At 40.9% G+C, this 27,499-nt stretch overlaps 1 protein-coding gene across 1 annotated transcript; it reads left to right on the top strand.

Annotated features, from left to right (window-relative positions):
* The first annotated feature begins 42 nt into the window (after window positions 1-42).
* Window positions 43-27,499, top strand: LOC124271095 (programmed cell death 6-interacting protein-like). The gene is made up of 17 exons (XM_046706167.1): window positions 43-253; window positions 8,049-8,103; window positions 11,926-11,995; window positions 12,678-12,805; window positions 13,651-13,924; window positions 14,550-14,554; window positions 14,982-15,098; window positions 16,079-16,301; window positions 17,056-17,179; window positions 19,454-19,868; window positions 20,740-20,892; window positions 21,516-21,687; window positions 22,501-23,222; window positions 25,440-25,599; window positions 26,231-26,379; window positions 26,762-26,896; window positions 27,470-27,499. The coding sequence occupies exons 1-17, from the start codon at window positions 51-53 to the stop codon at window positions 27,497-27,499; spliced, it is 3,135 nt and encodes a 1,044-aa protein (XP_046562123.1). The 5' UTR covers window positions 43-50.

Below are 27,499 nucleotides of genomic sequence, written 5' to 3'. Positions count from 1 at the left end.
CGCGAAAGTTATAAAAAGCTCACAGTAACATGTGATCACACTTATCCAAGATGGCGGCGTTCTTGGCAGTTCCGTTGAAAAAGACCTATGATGTTGATCTTGTAAAACCTCTCAGAAGTTTCATTCAAAACACCTTTTCGTCTGCTGAACCCGACGACTACAACCATGCCCTCAGCGAGTTCAACAAACTTCGAAATTTGATGATAAATAAATCTGTAGACAAACACGAATCAGCGTTAGAAGTGCTGTACCGGTAAGTCATTTCTTGTTTGTCAAATGTATATTGTGAAATAGTTGACGATCAGCGTAAACTACAAGTGATATCTCCATATATCTTATGTTTGTAGAAATATCAAATACGCTGCCATTTTACGCCGACTGATATACAAAGTATTTCAGCGACATGTTCATTATTTCGTTATATTTATTTGAAACAGGCGGAAGTGACACGAAAATAAACAAACTCACTGTTGTTCAGTGTCATGTGATCTTTGTCAAAAGTTGACATTGAAAATACATATAAACAAATAATAAACATAGCACATTTTATATTAAGTTATAATAATGATTCCATAATAATAATGGATTAGTGATGTTACTAAGTTACTGGACCCATGAAGATCCGGGGTAGAATAGGTCTTCAGCAACCCATGCTTGCCACAAAAGGCGACTATGCTTGTCGTAAGAGGCGACTAACGGGATCGGGTGGTCAGTCTCGCTGACTTAGTTGGCACATATCATCGGTTCCCAATTGCGCAGATCGATGCTCATGCTGTTGATCACTGGATTGTCTGGTCCAGACTCGATTATTTACAGATCACCGCCATATAGCTGGAATATCGCTGAGTGTGGCGTAAACTAAACACACTCACTCACTACTAAGTTACTGGGTCATTTATGTAATGGAAATTTCAATGTAAACTTGTAGTACAGCATGTCTTATTTGATTCTGTGACATAGCTAAATATAATTGCGGCCCATAATTGCCATATTACTTACTTGTTCACACATAAGTAGAAATTTACTGTTCATAGTTCCTTGACAGTTGTTACTTAATTAGTAATATTGCCAACCTATCACATTGTTAACCAGACATTGATACTGGAAACATTAATAGTTTTCCACAATTTGGTGGTTTGAATGGTTTGGCAATTAACTCATAACAGTAATTTGTTAACCTGAAACATTTTTTGTCAAAAATGATGTGACAAACTGCCAGTTAACATTACCAACCATTTAACAAGCCCAAGGGATGCCTCAATATTAGGATTTAGAACAGAAGTTAGGCCCTTTTGTCTGGAGAATGCCAGGAACATGTTCTTGTTTCAAACCCACATTTGTTCACTGATGTTTCAAGGATTGTCAGGTGGTGAGGTAGCCTAGTGGTTAAAGCGTTCCCTTGCCGCTCCGAGGGCCGGGTTCGATTCCCCACATGGGCACAATGTGTGAATCCCATTTCTGGTGTCCTGCCATGATATTGCTGGAATATTGCTAAAAGCAGCGTAAAACTAAACTCACTCAAAGATTGTCAGCACATGCTCATTTTTTTTTTTTAAATGTGACCTGCATCACTTTGGGTTTTCCTCCTGTGTCAAGCTAACAGGATGCACTCACTAAATTGCAATAGTACTCCGAGACATGGTTATATCAAAGTCACTAGATCAACAGTAAATATGCCCTTAGTCTGGCGAGCTGCATCCCTGATCATAATAACTTTGTTAGTGATTAAAACATATCTGACTTACCATATGATACATGTGTGGATCAAATATTGCACCTGATTCACATGGCTGAATTCAAATAATATTGAATTAATAATTAATAAGTTTCGATGTCCTGAACATAGTTGTTAATTCGATTGAGTTATACTATATAGAAAAACTGTGAAGAACTACTATCATTATTCATACTAAATATACAGGATGTTGTACGGTTTAGTTTCACACATATACCACGGTATATGTTTTGACATTCTGACAACTCATCATTCTCAAATTTATTGTGTCTATTTGGATGATTTGACATTCTAATGTAATGCATTCATGTAAGATTCAAATACTACCATTCAACATATCAGTCATATTGATTTCTTGCCATTCCCTCTGTTGTATGCAGTAGTTTCCTGTACAGATAAGGTATTGTAGTGTCACAGGTCTAAGTCCCCCTCAACCTTGTATTGTTGATGTAGTAAATGACTCTTGGTTGAGTTTGAATATTGTGGAATGCGGACTAGGCTTCTGATCGGCGTTAAGGGGATGATTTTTATGGTCTGCTTTTGAGACAGAGTTCATTGACTATAGGTTGGATTTTGCCAAGAATCCATAAAGAGAAAAGTCAAATAGAAGATTTCAATCAACATCTGTTTGTAAATAAAAGTACTACTACAGATAGCAGATCGAAATGAAAAATGCTTCTTTACTAAACATATTAGAATATTACACAGTTCTCTCGTACATTATTACGTATTTTCATCTGCAGTCTGAGAAGCATCTTTCAGTAATACTAGGGCGTGGATACCCCATCTGGTCTAAGATACCACAGTTTCTGTGTACCTCAGGAATGATGTTGTGGCTTTTGAATCCCATATACACCTCAGCTATGTATTCTAGGCTTGTCAGCTCTTTACCAATGCTGTTTTTAACCAAAGTGGTTGTAGCTGGCCTCTGCATCACTTCAGGTTGTCTTCCAACATGAGGCTGTCATGTAGTTATACCATGACTTGAAATATTAATTGATTAAAAATGTACGTTGAACCTATCACTTAGTTGTTTACAATGGCAGTCGATGTGAACAAATGTGACTGACTGACTGACTGAGTTTAGTTTTACGCCGCTTTTAGCAATATTCCAGCAATATCACGGGCGTAGGGGACACCAGAAATGGGCTTAACACATTGTGCCCATGTAGGGGAATCGAACCCGGTCTTCGGCGTGACGAGCCAACGCTTTAACCACTAGGGCTACCCCACCGCCCCGAACAAATGTGAGACAACAGGGAAACTGTCAACGGTGATTAACAGTGTAATCTGAACCTTCTGCCTCATGATGTAGCCTTTAGTAAATAACCAATTACTTAAAAAAGGATAAACACTTATACATTGTGTTCCTCTATATTACACTACAGAAGCTGACATCCAATGGGCAAAATGTATGCTGGTCCTGTGGTCCTGGCTAATAAAAATTCAACTGGACCACTAAATAATAAGTTTGCAGTGGTCCTGGTGGCCAGTGAATTTTGTATTGATAGTTAAGCAAATCTACAAATTTTATTTTGGACCGGTGAAATACAGACAGGACCACTAATTATTGTCCACTCACTGGTCCTGTGGTCTAGTGGGATGAAATTTTGAAAGGTTTCTCTTCCCTGGACATCCATGATATTCCCACTTTATGTGTATCATTTTTAAAATGCCTTTCAAATATTTTTAAAAGAATTATTTATTTGATAATGAAGATGATTTCACAAGTGACTATGTCATAACTAAGAGCACCAGTTGCTTAATCTCACTTAAGACCATTTGGGTTTTCAATAAAAAAAATATATGTTCCTCCTGCTTCACTATAAGATACACTATAAGGCCAAACCAATTTTATTTCTTGTTTTACGGATCCGCCGGTTGTATTTTTTCAAAATAAGAAAAAAAATAAAAGTTAATTTTCCCCGCTCAAAAATAAAATCCTAATGTTTTATTGGTCAAATATGCAAATTTACAAGAAAAGGTTTGTTATAGCTTGTTTTGCCCCATATACACTACATAAATTGCCAAAAGTAAAATACTTTTAGTTTTTGTTTTTGTTTTTGTTGTTTTTCTCCTCCTGCCTTTTAGGTTTTCTGAGGACAATAATCCGTAAAACAAGAAATAAATTAATTGCTGGACCCTAGTCAAAAATGTGACTCATTACTAACCTTACTTTCCCTAGCTCAAGTGGAATTATATGACCTTGAATCAACAGTTTCATTGGATAGGTATGTGGAGAAGGTACTTGAATGCAGACAAGACAAAGGCTGTAGATCTGAGAATAAGTGTGATGAAGCATGTCAATGCATGTTGGGTCTTAGTTGGCCTTTGATAGGCCAAGAACAAAGAGAGACTGTGTTGTGACTTAGCAACGTATAGTATGGATTACAACTTCATGTGTACAACACGACAACTTCTAAATGCCCATCAAGCATCTGTGTTGTGTCTGTTTGGACTTGCTGTAGTCCACAGTGATGACCAGTTGGACATGAGTGAGTAGAGCTGTTGACCAGAGCACTGATAACTCCACCAGTGATTACCATTATGTTATTTAGTCTTCACGATGTCTGATTGACATCTTATTACCATAGTTGTTAAAACTACTTCTCAATAAACCATGATGTGAACTAGAGTGTTTGTTTCTGTATTGAAGTTCATTAATTAATTTCAAGATTGTCAGTAATTGAAAACGTTCATCTCACTCTCCTCACCTTGCAAATGTGACCAAGAAACTTTAAAAAACAATTATGCAGCCTGAGTGTAATTTGATGTTCTGTATCAATATAGCTTGTATCTGTCACTATATGAGATCATTAAATCAACGCCACACTATATTTATCTCAATGCCGTCTTTGACTTAATTCACAAGTCTGAAACCTGAGGGTTCAGTCGGGTAGCCTAGTGGTTAAAGCGTTCAATCGTCACACTGAAGACCCATTGAAGCCCATGGGCTGAGTCTAGTAAACTTCTGTTTGGTCTGGTGAGCTCAGGTGATATTAATCCTTATTACTCGCCCGTGGAAGATACTGCATTGTAATATTTTTCGACAATATTACATTAGTGTAATACCGCTAGACATATGACGTCATAATGTTTTACTTACAGTTATAATGATGTCACAATGCTAATACCTCTGTCACAATTGTATTAGACCTTGCTTGACTCGTGGAAAGCTGAGAGTCATCACACTTCGTAGGCAGTTTCTGTCAGTTTATGTTGGAGAGTAATAAACAGAATACTAAACTCGCTTCCGTGAAATACCATTTTTATTAAACTGTGAAAGATTTAGCATCAAACTCGCTTTCTCTCGTTTGATACCAAATCATTAACTCGTTTAATAAAAATGGTATTAAACGGAAGGTCGTTTAGTATCCTCTATATATAACATGCTAAATTCCACTGAAAATAATGCTTCTTGTCATATAAGGACTAGCAGACCCAAACTGTTTTCTATTGATTGCAGTGTCATAGATACTGTGACTTAGATACTGATCAGACTGTTGAGTCAGGCAGGCTCCTCTTCAGTGATTCTGATAATGAGACCTGCAGTTGTATTAGATACCATTGTTGATGATTTTTTCTGGATTGAATAGTATGCTTGGGTGATTGTAATATTAGTAAACTATGATAGATCTACCTTTCTAAAATCACAGGTTGATTTGTTTGAATTGCTATTTACAGATAAACATGTTCAATGTTATCATGATGGTGACAACTGTGATAGGTTTCTGCCTTTGATTAAATTATGTTGTTTGAACAATTTTAGACAATATACAATACATTTGTGAACACAATTGTGTCATGTTTATTTACTAGAGCCTCATTTCATGTTCATGAAGCTTGTGGTGTTCTTACTTATCATGTTAACTTGCATGCTGTTTATCAATAAGGTGAGTCCTTGTGTTGATGTAACCCTGATAAGATAAGATTATGTGTTTTGTTTGTCCCTTACATGATATCATGGTGTATATGTATCATACATGTCTGATTTATTTAACTCTTGTTGATACAGAGCAGCTCTGAGTATTAAGTACTAAGTGATCTAGACTAGAATACACATCATCCTCTTCTTCTGTGTACCCGTGAAGATCTGGGTTAGAATTGGTCTTCAGTAACCCATGCTTGTTGTAAGAGGCGACTAAGAGGATTGGGTGGTCAGGCACTCTGACCTGCTGACTTGGTTGACACATGCCACAATATGCCAGTTGCGTAGATCGATGCTCATGCTGTTGATCACTGGATTGTCGGGTCCAGACTAAATATTTACAAACCGCCACCATGTAGCTTGAATATCGCTGAGTGCAACGTAAAGCTAAACGCACTCACTTCTGTTACCTGACTGAATATGAGTTGAATTTTACTTAGACAATGTAGTAATAAATTACCATGGTTAAATGTTTTCGAAACTTGAGCGTGAAAGTTTTTGCTAGAATCTTCAAACACCATACCTCGTCTGTGCACCTCACTACACCACACTTTCTCAAATTTGTTGAAATGCAATCATGGTTCCTATCATGTTAAAGTCTAATGTAGACTATAAGCTGCTTTTACATGCACACATTTACTTACAGGAGTGTATGCAAGTAAATTGATCATGTAAAAGTCACAAAACGAATTTACTCACATAATTATTTATACTCCTTGAGTAAATTTACACCTGCTCCAGAGATAAAGTAAAAGAATATTTACTCCTGGAGTATTTTACTCCAAGAGCAAACTGATCTTGTAAATGACACTTTGATTTGATCCTGTAAGTATATTTTATGCGTCATATCTTATATGGACTATTATTTCATCATTATTATGTTTTATCAGTGTTTCATCAAAAGACATCATAAGTTTCATTGGAATTGATATGTTTTAGAAGTCAGTCTGACAGCAGTCTCATGTTTCAAAAATTCATTTAAAGTTTTTACGTTTTATATCAATTGTTCAAATTGTCCTTTTCTGCATCAATGATTATGTAATACACATTGTTCTGAACTAAAATAGAGCGATTAGTACTTTCTTCTACATGTAGTTTGTAACAGCCCTGGGGGGCGGTGGGGTAGCATAGTGGTTAAAGCGTTTGCTCGTCACTCCGAAAACCCAGGTTCGATTCCCCACATGGGTACAATGTGTGAAGCCCATTTCTGGTGTCCCCGCTGTGATATTGCTGGAATATTGCTAAAAGCGGCGTAAAACCAAACTCACTCACTCACTGTAACAGCCCTGTGAACTGTACAGTCTGCTTGTTTGAAAACAATTTGGCCTGTGCCATAGGAGGTTATGATGCAAAACCATCAAGTTTCATGCATAAAATATCGCACCTCAGTACGTAATAGTCGTTTATATGTCGCTCATGTCAGTGCTTTATGCATATTCAAAGCGCTATGTACATTACTATCCCTATCATTGGACTCCATTGTACCTTCCAATACTTTCTCAACTCCCTGGGGACCATACAGCCTCGCTGCCTGTTACTGTGTTAGGTGCTTAGAGAGCTAATGGCTCACATTGTCAGCCCATCCTCATTTTACAGCTAGGTGGGCTGAGACATTGTGGTCCTTGGTACCTTGTTCATGGATACCACACAAATGTTCCAGCCCAGATGACACACCAGGTATCTAACCCTGGTCTTTGGAGAGCAAGACAGATGCCTTATCCACTACACCATTGCATTGAAGATGTTACTGGGATAATGATAGCCGTAAAATAACAAGTACCACTGTAAAGATACAATAATAAAGGTGCCTTTACATGGTACGATCTATAGTAAAGGACTTTTAGCATGTGATCCGTCGTGAGAAATAGGGCATGTTCTAATTTTCGCAACACATCATAAGCAATTTCAAATCATTACGACAAGGGGGTTTACACGTTATGATATCGAATTGATTCAGGTCACTGCTACAAGTCCCTACTAATGAAGGTCCCAGTTCAGCAAATGTTTCTTTAGTGATTCGAACATTCTCTACCCACTGGTCATCATCAAAGGTGCCTTGCACACTGTCTGTCCACCAGGTTCTTGAACGGGTCTTTGTTAGACCTAGGACAAGTCCTCTAGTCCTCTAGATGTGTGGATGGTATGCAAATCAGATTTACTCCTATTGGTTAGATATCCCTGTGAACAGACAGTAAATGTAGTTTTACTCCTGTGAGTTAATTTTCTCCACAAGTAAATATACTTACAGGGAGTAATGTGTCAATGTAAAGAGACTTATTAGACTCTCTGTAGTCCCTAAATATACTTAGAGTGTATTTCCATACTTAACTTGGTTGGAGTATAGAAAGTTTGGGAACTGTTCTGATTGGTAGTTTCTCTTTTCAGGTACTATGACCAAGTTGCTACTATTGAGAGCAAGCTCCCTATCACAGAAAACCAGGTAATTTTATGGTGAACTGTAGCTAATGTATGTGAGTCATTTTATTCTTTCGAAAATTCATTGTTGTCATGTCAGGCATGCTACACTGTTAATATTCGGGAAATATGTGCATTGGAGTTGATATGGAATCAGTACATTAATTGACATCCCATGACAACGTTTCCAGTATGTTCACATTAGCCTCATTCTTTCTGATGCCTGTATGTTATTGTACATCTAAAGGCCAAGAATCATGTGAATTTTCTAATCAACCAATCCATAATTCAATACAATTCTGTGCTGTGGATTTGTAGCATACATTTGTCTTTTCCGGAGCAGAACTCTAAAACCGTTCAATATTTCTTCACCAAACTTGGCACATAGATGGATCTGGTGGTGTACTGGTGCCTTTTGGTAGTTTTGGAATTCTGAATTAAATATTTTTGGCGTTTCCATGGCAACAAGTTCGACTTTGACTGAAATTGGTGGTAGTGCTCTTTTCGGAGCAGAACTCTAAAACCGTTCAATATTTCTTCACCAAACTTGGCACATAGATAGATCTGGTGGTGTACTGGTGCCTTTTGGTAGTTTTGGAATTCTGAATAAAATATTTTGGCGTTTCCATGGCAACAAGTTCGACTTTGACTGAAATTGGTGGTAGTGCTCTTTTCCGGAGCAGAACTCTAAAACTGTTCAATATTTCTTCACCAAACTTGGCACATAGATAGATCTGGTGGTGTACTGGTGCCTTTTGGTAGTTTTGGAATTCTGAATAAAATATTTTTGGCGTTTCCATGGCAACAAGTTCGACTTTGACTGAAATTGGTGGTAGTGCTCTTTTCCGGAGCAGAACTCTAAAACTGTTCAATATTTCTTCACCAAACTTGGCACATAGATAGATCTGGTGGTGTACTGGTGCCTTTTGGTAGTTTTGGATTCTGAATAAAATATTTTTGGCGTTTCCATGGCAACAAGTTCGACTTTGACTGAAATTAGTGGTAGTGCTCTTTTCCGGAGCAGAACTCTAAAACCGTTCAATATTTCTTCACCAAACTTGGCACATAGATAGATCTGGTGGTGTACTGGTGCCTTTTGGTAGTTTTGGAATTCTGAATAAAATATTTTTGGCGTTTCCATGGCAACAAGTTCGACTTTGACTGAAATTGGTGGTAGTGCTCTTTTCAGACAGAACTCTAAAACCGTTCAATATTTCTTCACCAAACTTGGCACATAGATAGATCTGGTGGTGTACTGGTGCCTTTTGGTAGTTTTGGAATTCTGAATAAAATATTTTGGCGTTTCCATGGCAACAAGTTCGACTTTGACTGAAATTGGTGGTAGTGCTCTTTTCCGGAGCAGAACTCTAAAACCGTTCAATATTTCTTCACCAAACTTGGCACATAGATAGATCTGGTGGTGTACTGGTGCCTTTTGGTAGTTTTGGAATTCTGAATAAAATATTTTTGGCGTTTCCATGGCAACAAGTTCGACTTTGACTGAAATTAGTGGTAGTGCTCTTTTCCGGAGCAGAACTCTAAAACTGTTCAATATTTCTTCACCAAACTTGGCACATAGATAGATCTGGTGGTGTACTGGTGCCTTTTGGTAGTTTTGGAATTCTGAATAAAATATTTTTGGCGTTTCCATGGCAACAAGTTCGACTTTGACTGAAATTGGTGGTAGTGCTCTTTTCCGGAGCAGAACTCTAAAACTGTTCACTATTTCTTCACCAAACTTGGCACATAGATAGATCTGGTGGTGTACTGGTGCCTTTTGGTAGTTTTGGAATTCTGAATAAAATATTTTTGGCGTTTCCATGGCAACAAGTTCGACTTTGACTGAAATTAGTGGTAGTGCTCTTTTCCGGAGCAGAACTCTAAAACTGTTCAATATTTCTTCACCAAACTTGGCACATAGATAGATCTGGTGGTGTACTGGTGCCTTTTGGTAGTTTTGGAATTCTGAATAAAATATTTTTGGCGTTTCCATGGCAACAAGTTCGACTTTGACTGAAATTGGTGGTAGTGCTCTTTTCCGGAGCAGAACTCTAAAACCGTTCAATATTTCTTCACCAAACTTGGCACATAGATAGATCTGGTGGTGTACTGGTGCCTTTTGGTAGTTTTGGAATTCTGAATTAAATATTTTTGGCGTTTCCATGGCAACAAGTTCGACTTTGACTGAAATTGGTGGTAGTGCTCTTTTCCGGAGCAGAACTCTAAAACTGTTCAATATTTCTTCACCAAACTTGGCACATAGATAGATCTGGTGGTGTACTGGTGCCTTTTGGTAGTTTTGGAATTCTGAATAAAATATTTTTGGCGTTTCCATGGCAACAAGTTCGACTTTGACTGAAATTAGTGGTAGTGCTCTTTTCCGGAGCAGAACTCTAAAACCGTTCAATATTTCTTCACCAAACTTGGCACATAGATAGATCTGGTGGTGTACTGGTGCCTTTTGGTAGTTTTGGAATTCTGAATAAAATATTTTTGGCGTTTCCATGGCAACAAGTTCGACTTTGACTGAAATTGGTGGTAGTGCTCTTTTCCGGAGCAGAACTCTAAAACTGTTCAATATTTCTTCACCAAACTTGGCACATAGATAGATCTGGTGGTGTACTGGTGCCTTTTGGTAGTTTTGGAATTCTGAATAAAATATTTTTGGCGTTTCCATGGCAACAAGTTTGACTTAGCCTGAAATTGTGGTAGTGCTCTTTTCCGGAGCAGAACTCTAAAACCGTTCACTATTTCTTCACCAAACTTGGCACATAGATTGATCTGGTGGTGTACTGGTGCCTTTTGGTAGTTTTGGAATTCTGAATAAAATATTTTTGGCGTTTCCATGGCAACAAGTTTGACTTAGACTGAAATTGGTGGTAGTGCTCTTTTCCGGAGCATAACTCTAAAACCATTCACTATTTCTTCACCAAACTTGGCACATAGATAGATCTGGTGGTGTACTGGTGCCTTTTGGTAGTTTTGGAATTCTGAATAAAATATTTTTGTCATTTCCATGGCAACAAATTTGACTTAGACTGAAATTGGTGATAGTGCTCCTTTCTGAAGCAGAACTTTCAAAACCTTTCAATACTCTCCTTCCACTTTTCTATATACACACCTAAATATTTGACATAATCATAACTAGTAGACATAATCATGAAGAGTATTTTGCCATTGCGGGGGATATTGATGACTTTGTCTTCTTGTTTGTTTTGATTCCCCACATTACGGGGCAATGTGTGAAGCCCATATCTGGTGTCCCCCACCATGATATTGCTGGAATATTGCTAAAAGCGGCGTAAAAACATACTCACAATATTGCTGAAAGCAACATAAACTTAACTCACTCACTCTTCACATGGAGAAATATTAGATGAGAAGATCTTATATTAATGCGACTGACTTTTCCATTCTGTTCAAAGATATATGTGTTCCCGTTTATGACACTCTAGGGCTGTGCAATATAACCGGTTCAGACGTGAAAACGATACGTATTGCGATAGCTGATAGAAAACCGGTATTTTGACATGCATTCAGAAAACTTCGTAACACTCGGAAATCTTCGGATATTTCCTTGTTTCAATTGTACCAAATATTATTCACATTTTTTTTTTCATTTTTTGTTATTATTAAAAGGTTCTTTTAAAGCTTGATCAAGCATAGTGATTTTGTTGTGGTTTTGCTTTATAAATCAAGCATTAACTCGATTATTAGTAGTATTTTGTTTAAAAAAACAACTTCTTGCAATATATTGCAATATATCCTTTCGCATCGCAGTATGAAAATTCTCTGCAATACCCACCCCTGTGACACTCATTATCCCATGAATGTATGTGCACTTCAGATCCGTGTGCAGTTCAAATGGAGAGATGCCTTTGATGAAGGAGGCTTCCTGGCTGGGAAAAGAACACTTGGTAATATTTGAAGCTACAGGAATACCTGTTTAAACAGTTCAGGAAGTCAGCTGGAAACTTCAGCTCTGTCTTCCTGCATCAACATCACAAAAACATTATACACAGTGGTCTTCAGCACAGAAGTCAAGCTAAGTCCTTGGGTCTAAGCAGCATTACCCATATCTGTGTCCTCACCCCTGTGATATGGGACCCGTTAAGATGTGGGGTAGAATTGGTGTTTGATAACCAATGCTTGTCTTAAGAGGCGACTAAAGGGATAGGGTGGTCAGGCTCGCTGACTTGGTTCACACATGTCATCGGTTCCCAATTGTGTAGATCGATGCTCATACTGTTGATCACTGGATTGTCTGGTCCAGACTCAATTATTTACAGACCGCTGCAATTTGGCTCAAATATTGCTGAGTGCGACGTTAAACAACTAGCCAACTAACTTTGGGATATTGCTGGGATATTGCTAAAAGTGGCATTGAAAATACATGCCCAATCACTCACTCAATCGCTTATTCAGAAGTAGTATCACAGAAAAAGACCCAGGAACCCTCTTAATTTTCAACAAGTTACTCTATTCTAACCAGTTCTTTTGATGGGATGAATATTATTCAGCGTTTGTGTTGCTACATGTATGAATTACATCTGACGTATCATGTATTGAAATGTTCCAACATACTTTCCTTGTCTTCAGCTATTGCCTCTGGGTTGTATGAGAAGGTCTGCATGTTGTTCAACATTGCTGCTCTCCAAACACAAATTGCTTCAGTACAGAATCAGGACAGTGACGATGGACTTAAAACCTGTGCCAAACTATTTCAGGTAGGGCAAAGTTTTATATATGTGTCATAACACCATTTCTTGTTATTTATACTTGTCAGTTGACTTTGTTTGTTGCCTAACACCACACTCAGCATTTTTCCAAGTATATGACAGTGATCTGTAAATAATGAAATCTGGACCTGATAATCCAATGAGTGATAGCATGAGCAGCACTGAGCCATCAGTGTCTACGCAGTTGGGATAAAATGACATGCATCAACCAAGTCAGCAAACCTGATCAACCAATCCTCTTAGCCTCTTACAACAAGGCATGAGGTACTGATGACTGAATGGATCACAAGCTTGATGGTGTGGTTTATTGTGTTTCATAAACGAACAGCAAGGGATGTTGCTCATGCTATTAATCAGTGTCTGGTCCAGAGTGATAAAATGCAAATCCCCATCATAAAGATATTTTCCCACTGATGTGATATGCTTTGATAAACGAGGGGTAAGTAATAAAGAATGATGTATTTGGTGCCATCGCTGTGACAAGAGGGACTGCTGAGTAGCCCATTGGAGCATTCGCTCATTACGCCAAAGACCAGGGTTCGATTCCCCACATGGGTACAACGTGTGAAGCCCATTTCTGGTGTCCCCTGCCATGATGTTGCTGGAATATTGCTAAAAGTGGCGTAAAACCTCACTCATTCACTCACTCACTCACTCACTCACTCACTCACTCACTCACTCACTCACTCACTCACTCACTCACTCACTCACTCACTCACTCACTTGAGATACAAGGAGTTCAGAATTTCACACTGAAACTAGCATTATGTTGTGTGTATGGGAATAACATGAATGTTACTGTATCCTATTAATGGCATCACATTTCCTTGCAGCAATCAAGTGGAATATTTGCCCACATGAAGGACATTGTGTTGTCACATGTGCAGCAAGACCCGACCCCTGACCTTAACCCCGACACTCTGGGAGCACTCAGTGCTCTCATGTTAGCCAAGGCTCAAGAGGCTATATACAGGAAAGCTACATCAGGTATGTTGGATGTGCAGAGAGTGTGCAATATTAAATCTGAAAGGGTCTTTTTCAGCATAGCCTACAGATATATATATACCCCAGGTACATTTCTGTATCCGGAAACATACCCTAAACGAAGTCAAATTACATAAACGTAGCTGGTACCCTTAACGGCAGATAAGTCCATGTTCCTCAACTCAAAACCAAAGCCAGTTCAGATTATAGTTCCTTTCATTTGACAGTTATTGTCACTCACCTCCTTTTGCAGTTATTGTCAGACTGACCTCCCTTAGACAGTTATTGTCACTCACCTCCTTTTGCAGTTATTGTCAGACTGACCTCCCTTAGACAGTTATTGTCACTCACCTGCCTTTTGTAGTTATTGTCAGACTTACCTCCCTTTGACAGTTATTGTCACTCACCTGCCTTTAGATTGTCAGACGTACCTCCCTTAAACAGCTATTGTCACTCACCTGCCTTTTGCAGTTATTGTCAGACGTACCTCCCTTAGACAGTTATTGTGACTCACCTGCATTTTGCAGTTATTGTCAGACTGACCTCCCTTAGACAGTTATTGTCACTCACCTGCCTATTGCAGTTATTGTCAGACTTACCTCCCTTAGACAGTTATTGTCACTCACCTGCCTTTTGCAGTTATTGTCAGAGTGACCTCCCTTAGACAGTTATTGTCACTCACCTGCCTTTTGCAGTTATTGTCAGACTTACCCCCTCAGAGTTATTGTCACTCACCTGCCTATTGCAGTTGTTGTCAGACTGATATCCCTTAAACAGTTATTGTCAGACTTCCCTGCCTTTCGCAGTTGTCAAACTGACCTCTCTTTGAGTACAAAATGCCATTTAGAAAATGGAGGGTGAATTTTGCTAAATGAGAATGCAGAAAGATTAAGAAGTGATTGAAAAAAAAGAAGTAATTACAACCGGATGTGTGTCATTCTGATTTTACCAAAACTTGTGTAAGATTGTATATTAGTACGTGCAAAGTCACTCCACAAAACATTTCAGAAATAGGTTGGAGGCATTCTGTTTTACCTATTGCATGTTGCAGTCAAACTGTTTAGTGTAACTACATCGTGTATTTCGAACAATATTCAGGCATGACATATCTATCAATGTTGATAACCATGCAGCACAAAACACATGCATGAATTAGTACTGAGTTAACATTTGTATTTAGGAGTGGATCCAGTGTGTAGTGATGAAGCAGGCAGCCTTCCATGGCATGGCAGAGTTCTACCAGAGCAATGTGGCCAAAGCAAACAAGAGCTATGGAGAACAAATTGCCAGGCTAAAGATATGTGCATTTCATTCTTCTCAAATCTTTTAAGTTGATGACCAGTCACCTTTCCCTTGTTGACACCAATTGTCTGTAAGCCAGAGTTTTCTAGTCATGGAAATAATGGCACTCTATGTCTGACAGCCAGAGTGTGTTCCAGTGGTGGATATGAAGTATGAGAGTCAAGGGGTGCTTGCCAGAACTCCAATATTAAAACTTAAACATTTTGGGGGTCCCTAAATTTAAACACAATAGCATAAGATCCCTAGAATTCCCTGACCCACATTCATTTTGAACACTTGCAACAAATCCATATTAATTAGTGCTGGAGCGAGTAATCAAGTAATTGGTTAGTATATCAAGCTCACTTGTGTCAGCAATTATGGATGGCCTCAGAATACTAATCAATGCTAATAAAAAAGAAACGTCAAATTCAACTTTAGAGAGTATGTTTCTTATTGTTAGGTTTGTTAAATCAAGACATAAATAACTGATGCAGTTTCCTGACTCGTAAAACTGCAGTATCTTCTTGGTATCTTCCAGTGATAGTGTATAGGCTGCAGTAACAATAAAAACAATAGTAGCATTGCTGGTTAATGGCAGTACGTCCTATTCTGAAATGACACATTAAGATAATAAGGAATCTGTCAACGCAGCTTCATCTTCATCCTCCTTTTCATCCTCATCATCACCTTCATCATCATCCTCTTCATCTTCATCCTCACCCTTATGTTCATCCTCAACCTCACCTTTATCTTAATAATCCTCATCCTCACCCTTACACCATCATCATCACTTTTCACCTCGTCCTCATCCTTCTCATCCTCATCTTCATCTTCATCCTCACCCTTATCTTCATCATCTACATCCTCATCTTCACCCTTTCCTTCATCATCTTCTTACTCATCCTCTCCCTTATCTTCATCCTCATGTTTCTTCTCACCCTTATCTTCATCTGATTCTCCAGTACACTCTGATGGCTCTTTCTTCCATTACAGCATGCCCAAGAGCTGTTGAATGCTGCTCAGACTCGCGGCGGCCAGACGTTCTGCTTCAGAAATGAGCAGGGGAAGGTGCAGCGGGAAATGGAGGAGGCAGTGAAGGACAACAACTTCATCTACCATGACAAAGTGCCCGACATGAAGACTCTCCCTATCATTGGCAAGGCTGCTGTGGCCAAACCCTCACCTGTTGCACAGAGATTCTCCACCAACTTCACAGGTAGTTTAATAACATAGTTTATGACAGTGTGTGTAGTGCTGTGTTTGCAAATGAGTTATTCAGACAGTGTATCTAGGTTTTCAAAACTGTTAACCTTGCTCTTGACGTCCAATTAGAACAGTTCTGTTCTGACACATTATATCATGTTCCTGTTAGGATTCTACATAAGAACTGTCCCCAGAAACTTGTGCTTGTTGCGAGAGGATCAGATGCAAGGGGAGGCCAGACTGTGTAGATTGTGTGTTAGATAGCCAGATAGAGGGTTCATGGCTTACAGTTTCAATGACAAGATTGTCCAGTCCGACTCAACTATTTATTGGCTGCTGTCCTGTAGATGGAATACTGCTGCAGCATCATTAAACAGATCATTATTTCCTGTGTGCTCTGTTGTAGATTCCTTTCCTCAACTTGATCATTTGTTTAGTATGTAATCATTGAGACGGGTAAGACTTAAATAACAAATAAGCCTGCTAGTTTCATGAATCCAGTATACGTTGTAATAAGTCCTAAATTTAGGAATGGGTGATGTCTATTGTCTATAAATTGTATTCAGTTTTATTAAAATATGTTAGTTAAGTGAAATTATCCATTTGACTAAAATAGAATTATCATTAATTGATTGTATGTTATGGTTGTTAATATGATTTTTCTTCGAAGTTAATTCCTTGAGTCATAAAGGCCGCTGAGGACAGCCCTTCTATGTTTGTGTGGTTGTAAGTATTTATGAGTTATGTTGTATTATTTTGTATTGCAGACCTCTTTGAGAAATTAGTGCCTTTAGCTGTACATGATGCCATGACAGCATTTGAGAACAGAAAGGCCCAGATTGTCAACATGGAGATAGGGAGGTTGCGAGAAGCTACAAATCTCATGAATGGGTATGTTTCACTTGTATGATACCTTATGATGTACTCATTTTACGAATGACACAAGATGTAAATATAATCACCTGTGAATCTCTTTGAAACGATTTATCATTCATGCCAGTTCACTTAAGTCTAAGTTTGGTCTAATATATGCCAGAAACTTTTGGATTTTAACCTGCTCACTTTGTAATTTAGATTTAGTTTCATCTGCTCACATGTTGGTTTCACTCAAGTCAACATCTGAAACCTGGATCACATCAAGTGTTTTTTCCCCCCCCCCCCCCTTGCCTAACTGGGGTTGAAATTTCAGGGCTCAATCATAGTGCCACCAGTGGTTTTTACAAGTTATGTCCCTTCTCTGTCGATGGAACTGACTAAACATATTCCACCTCTCAGATTACTTGCATTTGCCACAAGCAAAAAGGCAGCATCATTTGAAGATTACCTGATCTGTATTCAAGATGTTTAACAGGTCTTACCCCATGAAGTGTCTCCCTTGAGCATCTTGATTGAAACATGAAAAGATTCCCGCTTCACATTGCATGCTCTGAAAATCTTGCAATCGACCAAAACAATCGACATTTTGTTCATGAACCGAATGTTGATTTCATTACACAATTTCATTTGTACTATGCATAGACTCATTAGTCCAGCCAAAATATAACTCCATAATTCCTTACCTGGCTTGGCAAGGGTGGAACTGGACTTTTCCAGTCAGTTAGCTCCCTTGCCTCATCAAGATGAAGTCACTCATACCAGTTCATCTCTTGATGTATTAGCTTTAGGGTTCAAAAGAATCTTCCATCGCCCGACGCCCGTAAGAGACAACGGGATCAACTGTTTCATTTCGGGCAATCAAATAATGGTATCACTGGATTGTCTTGTCCGTGGACCGCTACTAGATAATTTCCACTTATGGTTTCAAACTGGCAAATAAACTTTGATTTAATTTCATATCTGCTCAAAATGTAGCTATTAAATTTCGCAATGATAATAAAGTAGAGTTATCTTTCTTTGCTATTTATCACTTTTCAATAAATAGTCCAGTAAACATTAACATCAAATACCATGTTGATTTCTTCTTTCATAATTACATCATCATAATTATGTCATAAAATCAGGGCAAGTGGAAAATTAGTCAGGACAAGTTACTTTCTTAAAGTCACTTGCCCTGTGGCAAGTGGCTTTTAAAAATATTTGAACCCTGGTGGCATAAAACTCAGTCAACTTGGACACAGTAGTTCACTCTACAGAGTTGCCTCCCATTGGTCTGCCTGTGATCATCAGTTCAGATTCTTAAATCATTATAACCAAACTCGCTCACAAATGATTTTGTGTTTTCAGACTATAGCTGAGTTGGACAGTGAGGAAAAGTCTGACACTCAGCTTCGAGAACAGTTCAAAGAAAAGTGGACTCGAACAAACTCTATGTCCAACTGACAAAACCTATGCGAGAAGAGGCCACAAAGTACAGCACTTTACTGTCCACAGCCACCCAGGCAGATGCTGTTGTCCGGGACAAGTTTGACAAACACAAGGAAGGCATCGTGTTGCTTTCAAAGCCTCTGGTAAGAGACTAGTCTACATTCCTTATGATAACACTAGGGTTTTGTCCCAGTTGCTACAGATAAACGTGTCTATTCAATTTTTGAAAGGAACAATTTACAATAGGACAGTGGCCCTACAGTGATTTTATTGAGAACACTGATGGTATTTACAGGGATGTGGTTATGTTCCTAGCTAAGCAGGGTCATTTGCCGACCCCGTTCATCTCTTCTGTTTGGTAGAGTAAGTCTTAAATTTTTTAACTTATCCTATCTCACGGTATGCACTTCTCTCTCTTGATTCGACACTGAGTGGAACGATGTAAACTTTTTTCCTTGGCCTCTCTTGATCATTCGCCCAAGCACTCCTCCCTCATTATAAGATCATCCTCCTAGTTGTCATGCAAAGCATGCTCCACTGCTACCCTCTACTATCTCCAAATCATCATTCTCTTTCTTGTCGCACTTGCATGTGAACATTATTTTACTTTGCTCAACATTTTCAACTTAGTCTACAACATGGGGAAAGCCGACCAGACCCAAAAAAGGAAAAAGTGCTCCCGGTGTAATAAAGTGTTCTCCGCAGTGTTCCACATGCGTATTGTATTGACTGTATGGCACAGTGTAAATGGGACTCTCGTTGCGATAAGTGCAAGGATCTTACCTTTGAACGGACCCAGTCCCATTTTGTCTGAAGTGTAGGATTCATGAGAGCATCGTCAGATTCTTACTTACCCCTCAGGATACTTCTGCAAAGCAGGACCTTCAAACTTGCCTCTGTCTCTGTCTCGCGTTCTCCAGACCAGTTATCTCGGCAACCTGGCTTATCTGTTTCGGACAAGAATCAGATGATTCTGGCTGACTACGCAGAAAGCATGCCAGAGGCCGTTCTCGGCTCTTGTCATTCATCCAGTAGTGAGAGGAACCAGTCTACCTCGCGCTTAATGCCTGTCAGTGGTTACTTCACCGCCTCCTTCCCATTCTTCCCATTAGACTGGCTCTCTGAAACAGCCTTTGCCAAACCGGTCTTCATCGAAAAACACCGGTCCAAGCTTCAGCATTCTCCAGATCGATCGTCTGCTAAACAGCCTTCACCTAATCGTGCTTCTTCGAAACAACGTCTCGCCCGACGGAAGACCTCACCGAGACAGCATGTGGTGAATCGACTTTCGCGAAATGGCCTTCTTCCAAGCGGTATTCAGCGGAATGCCTCTCTCTAGATCATCTGAGTACTTCCCGAACTCTGTTGGATCTTACAGTCACGTCTCCCTCAGCATGAACGCATCTTTCACGAAAGTAGTCTGGATCAGTCTCACATTATTATTCGGTTTTGTCTACTTCACCGCCGAGATGCCACTCTTCTATGCACAACGCACACGCCTCCTTCTGCTTCATTAAAATAGGTTCTTCGTTCCTCGGACTTCGTCTTCTCATCATCATGGGACTTCCGGTTCTGCGCACTCGACCCGTCAACCTAGATCTCCTACACGGTTGACTGCTGCCTATCGTTCAAGATCCAGGGATCGTCATTATCGTTGCAATATCTCCCTCCTCAATCTCATTCTCCTCAGCGGTCTCCATTTGTGCATCCTCTTCCGGTAAGTCCCCTCCAGACATAGATATGGTTCTACTGATCGTCGATCTAATGAACGGGGTTCCGAAGCTCCGATCTCAGCGCTGCCGACCTCTCTTCACGGGACTCCTGCCTCTTCGTGTCTCTCTACTCGGATTGTACCAGATTCCTGGACTCCAGCGCAGGAAACCATTCCTCCCCCAGATCTGGCTGCGATGTTAAGTGCTCTTACTACTGCTTGGAATCAACAACAGGCTGCTCACTCTCGGGGAATGCTCCTCCCTCAGACCACCTGTTACGGGGCGCCCTGAGTCCTGGTGTTCCACTTAAGTTAGAGTTTTGACTCAAATTTGAGAAAACGCAGGGAAATGCATTTCCCAGAATGAACTGAAATCGATATTAAACTCAAACATAGTAGACAATTAGAGTTTGGTAGATCTTAAGTTTGTTTCCAGAAATCGGGGCCTGGTGTTCCACCTGATCCTGCGTCTCCAGCACATTCGGTTGTGGATTCCCCAGAGGAAAGTTTGGACTTTGTCGATGAACCTCAAGGTTTAGCTTGGATAGTTGAGAAACTCCACCTCCCTATGTCACAGAACCCGGAGGATGTAACTGATTCCTTCTCCATGAGACAACGAGACTTGACGTCTATTACCTTCCCACCACAGCCTTGTATTGCTCATCTAACTACGTCCTTGGATCATGCCTTTAAAAGCTTTAAAAGGATTATTAATTTAAGGATGGCCTGTCTTAGCCTTCTAGATTTTCCCTACCAGCCGCTCACTACTATGGTTTCCAGTCCTTGGCTACTACCCTTCGGGTGGATGAGGATGTCCAAACACTTTGCGGGAAGAGAACTTGTTCAGCCTTTCTAGTTCAGGACAGAGAACAGTCTCACCTGGACACAGCTATTCATCGCCTCCTTACCCTCAATCAGTTGCATCATTTCGGCAGTGGACGCCGTTTCGCGGCATCAGTGGAGCACTCTTTCCCTGATCAGGATGCTTACATCAGGGGCTATATGTCCCTTATACTGGACCAATTTCAGATCATACTTGACCAGCTGTCTCATTTCCTTGGTTATCTCCTGGCAGTTGGCCCGCTCAATTTGTCTTCATGGGATAACAGGTTTAAGGCTGAACTCTTCCGTCAACCGTGGTCTGCAGAATTTTGTTTAATGGCATGATTGGGGAAGTTTCAGCAAAGGTGGATCGGGACTCAATTTTTACAGTTTCGTGGAATTACTGAAACTCCAGAAATCTCATCTGCAAGTTTCCATGATACAGAGAAGGCCTCCACGGTTTATGCCCGTCTCATCGAGAAACTGCGTCATGGTTTTCTTGACAGTGCATCCGTACATCGCAGCTACCGGGCGGACCAGTTCCATCTTCACTCCACCATAGGTGCGGCTCATAGAAATGTGCAGTCCAGTCTCTGCGGTCAGGCGCCCAGCACTCCAGGATTCTATTCCCCATCTTTCTGGTTCCCAAGAAAAACTCCACAAAACTAAGACTCATTTTCAACATGAAACTTTTCAATGCCCACTATCACCAGCGCCCTCCTCACTTCCGGATGGTATCGATCATCCTTCTTCGCACTTTCATCCTGAAGAAAGGGGATATTCTTGTCAGCCTACGATGCTTGTCCATGTGCCTATTCATCCGGATTCTTCCTCCGATTCGTATTCCAGGATCCTTACAATGGACTGTCCTTCCTTTTGAATTTCCACACGCCCAGGCTTTTACAGGATCACTAAGCCCGATCACCAGGTTTCTTCATCTCCACGGGTCGTGTTCGAAAAGTTACATAGACGACTGCATTCAGGCACAGAGAGACCCTGTCGTTCTTCTACGTCAGTTGGAGTTCAGTATGAAGCTTCTCCAGCAACTAGGTTGGTTGTTAAACGCTGCGAAGTCGGAACTAACACCGACCCAGACCCTTCAATTCATCGGGGCAACTTTCGACACGCACCAGGGCCTGATTTTCGTCCCCCAAGACAGATGGCTGAAAATTCAACTGTTAGTTCCGTTAGCACTGTCACAGGCCAGGACCTTACGACAGTGGCAGGAACTTTTGGGCCTCTTGACATCGGCACAGGCTTTGACACAGGGCGGGGACAATTGCAACTGCATCCATTGCAGCGTTTCCTGCGTCTGTATCTCGTCCTCAGAGAATCTCAGATTCGTCTTACTGAACCCTTACATCCTTTTCTTCAGTGGTGGCTTGTACAACAGAACGTTTGCGCCGGAGTTTGTTTGATGCCGTTCATTCCAACGCACACCACTTGTTCGATCGACACGCACTCAAAGGTCAAAGGTTGGGGGCTCACTTTCTTCACCATCAGACAGGCGGGTTGTGGTCATCCGCCAGAACGGATTTGTACATCAACTCAAGTTCATGGCGGTTCTTCTTGCCATTCGACATTTCGCGGACAGAACTTCGGGGTCCTCCTGCTGATTCAGACAGACAACTCCACAGTCTTCTGGTACATCAACCATCTCAGGATCTGACAGGTTCGGGCGAACCTTCTTCAGTTGGTGTTTCAGTTCTTCCATCTGAGCGACTCCCTTTCGCCATAGATGCTCGAGCCAGACACATTCCCAGAGTCAGGAATGTAATCGCAGATGCGCTGTCCCTAACGATCAGCCGCTCTCCCACGGAGTGGCAATTGAACCACAGATCTTTCGGGAACTGGTCTTCACATTATCAAGGTCCCAAGTCAACCTATTCGCCACGCGGTTCAACCATCAGCTCCCGCAGTTTGTCTCACGATACCAGACCAACTAGCATGGGATCTCAATGCTCTGGCGATTTCGTGGGAGGTGCTCAACGCTACGCCTTTTCCCCTCGGCTCTTCTACCCAGAGTCATCCAGAAACTCCGGCGACCAGGCAGATTCTACTGCGTTTGGTCGCGCCTTACCGTCCAGTCAGGAGTTGGTTTGTCGATCTCGCACAGCTTGCAGACCTAAACCCAGTTCCTCTTCCCGATCGGGACGACCTACTGTTACCCCCTCACTCGGATCGGCGTCATGTATCCCTTCGCACCCTGTCTCTGCACGTTTGGCGCATCTACAGAAGTCCTTAATCGCCAAGGTGTATTCTTGGAGAGTGGCTATGGCCATCACTTCTGCTCATCGGACTTCCACCCGCTAACTTTATGATGAGAAGTGGAAGTGTTTTGAGGGATATTGCACGTCCAGTGGCATCTCTCATTTCTACCCTCAAATCGTCATTGAATTTCTTCAGCATTTGCAGTCATCTAAGAAGCTCAAGAGTTCCACTTTGACCACTTACCTTGCTGCTATCAACTCGGTCCTGGCTACCACCACAGGCTCTTCAGTATTTGTTCCTGTCTTTCAAGTTGACCCATCAGTCTAAGAAGTTTAGACCTCCTGCATGGGATTTATCTGTGGTGCTGCGTCATTTGGCCTTGGCGAACTATGAACCCTTAGCTCAGAAGGACTTTGAGAAGATCTCCTTCAAGACCTTTTTCCTTGTGGCCTTGGTTACAGCTGCTCGGATTTCTGAACTCCACGCTTTGGACGTTAACAGAGAAGCATGGCAAAGTCTTCCTCGGTCGCCGTTAGGATTTCGTAGTGAAGAATCAGTTGCCGGGACAACCCGATCGTACTTTTACCATCCCACCATTGTCCACGATCCTAGGGCCGACTGACAATGAAGACCTGCAGCTTTGCCCTGTTAGGGCTTTAAAGACTTTTTGCTGCTTCTAAAGATCGCGCCCGTCTCTGCAAGCCTCTTCATTCCGTTGTCCAGGGCGGAAGTGTCTCCGCACCACATTTCCTCACATTTCACGCTTCCTGACCTCTACTTTTCGGAAGCAATTACGCCAGTGAAGTGTGTCACTCCTGCGAATTCCAGTGGATTTCATTGCGTTCCGACTCAGAGGTTGCCAGGCTCATCCTTTGACTAAGCTTATGTAAAGGAGTGAGGGTCAATTTGATGTTGACTGGGACTGAACGTTAAAACTGGGGGTTTTCCGAGTTGTGCTTCTCTTTCACCCGCCCTGGTCGGTGTCTGTGGGGAGCCTTCCGCGAATCAGGGGCTGGCCCGATTATTGTCTATGTACGGGGTACCTTGAAAATCGTGGCGAAGTGACATCCTTTATCGCTGTGCTGCGTCCATCTTCGGTGGTTGCGGCCGAACACCACATCGCTCGGGAGCACCCATCTCCCTGGGAGACGTTGTGCTTAGTAAGCCAAGGAGTTCAGAGGAACTCGTCACAAGCATAGGAGTTGCACTAGTCGTAACAGGCCTCCCTTGGCGCATCGCTATCTATGGTTGTTTCCAGTCTACACAGTTCTACTGTTAACACTGACAAGACACAGGGTATCTGCGTCCCGCCATCCGACCGTGGGATACCATGAGATTGGATAGGATAAGTTTAAAAATTTAAATATAAATTGTATATTTATATACTTATCCTATCTCACACGACGGATTCCCGCCCATCCTCCCCGCTACGCAGATTCTCCAAGATTGATATTCCAGTGGCTCCAAGAATGAGAATGATGATTCGGAGATAGTCACGTGGGTAGCTAGTGGTGCATGCCGCATGCTTTGCATGACAACTAGGAAGCCGTCTTAAAATGGGCGGATGGACAAGAGAGGCCAAGGGAAAAAAGTTTACATCGTTCCACTCAGTGTCGAATCAAGAGAGAGAAGTGCATACCGTGAGATAGGATAAGTATATAAATATACAATTTCTATTTAAAATTTCCAATATCAAAAAGTATTTTTCTCCCTATAAACATTGGGTCTAAACCTGGTCTTCATCAATTCATGCTTGTCGTAAGAGACTAATTGGGATCGTGGAGGTCAGGCTTGCTGATTTGGTTGATGCGTGATCATGATGTCAATCACCTGCTTGACTTTTCCAGTCTTGATTTTTCAAAAACCACCGTCAAGTAGCTGAAATATTGCTGCTTGGTCATTCAGTATCAAGGGCCGCCATATAGCTGGAAATATTGCTGCTTGGTCATTCAGTATCAAGGGCCGCCATATAGCTGGAATATTGCTGCTTGGTCATTAAACAACAAACCAAACAAATCAGTGTCAAAGGAACACAAAAAACTGATATTTTTTGCAATAACTGACTCGATGATGATGATTATGATGATGATGATGATGATGCAGGCAGAGCTTGAGGCCTCCCTCCCAGCAGGCAGTGGTGGCAGTGGCTTACAAACCAGCCCTCCGGTGAAGGAGCTACGGTCACTCATGCAGCAGGTGGAGACAATCAAAGCTGAGAGAGAAGCCATTGAAAGCAGCATCAAGGATGCCAGCTTTGACATAGGTGAGGATGGGAGCCATCGTGACACTGCATTATGTATACTCATTCATTCGACCAAACTTTGTTACTTCCCTTGGTAATGCCTGGATCTAATGATAGCATGTTCAAATTTGTTCATATTTGAGATTTGCGATGATTTTGATTCTTGGTTTGTCAGAACTTTATCTGTGCTAAAGCTGAAATACTTTAAAGAAAACTCACTCTGTCAGTGTTGCTAATTCTAAGGCAAAGTTTGTCTTATATGAATGATTACCATGAATATGCATGATTGTTTACTGGGATGAGTTTTCACTTGTTTCATAAAAAATTGTTTGGAAAACAACTGTGAAATGCTCTGATTGAATTGAAACACAGTCATTGAACGTGACTCCTTGACAAGCTGAACTAGGGAGAGATAACTTCTTTATTACAATTAAGTTTTTTATGTAGATGCTAACAAAATTATCAAGAATTTGATGTAAATCTGCAAAAACAGGAGATTCCCTGACTGTTCAGTGGTTGTTTCACGTTAAACCTGTTTTAAAATGGATACCTCGAAGCTCATGTGGACAGTGAAATGTGATTAAGACATTAATTGGATGTGATTGTATGATCTACCTTGGATAGTACATGTAGTGTGATGTCTTTTCAATAGTGTCGTCCTTCATGTCGGCCCTGGCTAGTGATGGTCTGGTGAATGAAGAGAATATCTCAGTAGCGGAACTTGACCGTGTGTACGGCCCACTGCGGGAACAGGTGTCAGACAGCATCCACAGACAGGAGAACCTGCAGGCCAGGATACAGGTACCACAGCAGTAGAAATGCATCTGACTTCACACTGACTTGTCAGTCTACAAGGGACTAGAGGAGACCTAATTTCAGTTGTCTTCCGTGTCTGTAGTTAGCCATGCTTGAATGACACAAAACTGGTTACTGTTCATCAGCTTTATTCAACAGTTTGTAGCAATTGAAGCATTGAGAACTAGTTTATAGCCCTCTTATAATGTTTTAGGTCAGCACTGAAGTACTACTCCAATGACGAAGGTACCCTGTATTTTATATTCTATAGAGGACATGGAAAGAAATTATGTTGCAACTGTCGTCCACAATTACATAGTGTTGAAGGTAATGACTGCCATGTGTCAGACAGTATATCGTCTTGACATAACCTGTGTTTGACTTCCAGAACGCCAACACAGACTTCAGCAATGCCCGGTCCTCCAACCAGTCAGCTACTGCCAGGGAAGCCAAACTGAAGGAGCTCCAGGCTGCATACAACATAAACACTGAACTCAAGGGTAACCTGGAGGAGGGAACAAAGGTGGGTGTGTCGGCAGGGCGCACTCAGTCATGTTTCATCGAGGTCAACACGGCATAGAGCTATCACGTGATCAGGAATAAATCGAATCCGAGCACAGATGGTATTGGTAACAAAGACCAACTCGGATTTGGTTGTAAAATGTATGGGGAAGTTATTGATGCATTTGTCGCAGCTGACTATGAAATAAATATACGTGATGTAATAGGCGTCTAAATACCGGCCTTTGCGAGACGTGATTTCGTAAACACTATCCAATAAGGCGGAAAGCGCACCTCGGCGTTCGTGTAAGTATATTTTCGAAAACATCCAAACCGATTCTAGGTTCATCGGCAGCGTTTCAGATTATCATTAGTGATATCATGAAAAAATGATTTCAGTTATCATTAATATGTTATTTTTTTGAAATTCAGTACTCAAAGTAATTATCCGATTTTCACATTTGAAAACATACTGTCTACACTCGTACAGCAAATAATGCTGTGAATCGTGATTTTGTATTGTGTATAAAATGGCGACATTTACGATGAAGCCTATTTTGAAAGGTTATTTAAGCACTTTAGCTGTGTCTTTTAGCTTTACTGTGAAGTATATGTGTGTGCCTGA

The sequence above is a fragment of the Haliotis rubra genome, unplaced genomic scaffold (assembly GCF_003918875.1).
Source record: "Haliotis rubra isolate DU_JTF1 unplaced genomic scaffold, ASM391887v1 Scf1570, whole genome shotgun sequence".
Taxonomy (NCBI): Eukaryota; Metazoa; Mollusca; class Gastropoda; order Lepetellida; family Haliotidae; genus Haliotis; species Haliotis rubra.
This window is presented reverse-complemented; position numbering and strand designations above follow the sequence as displayed.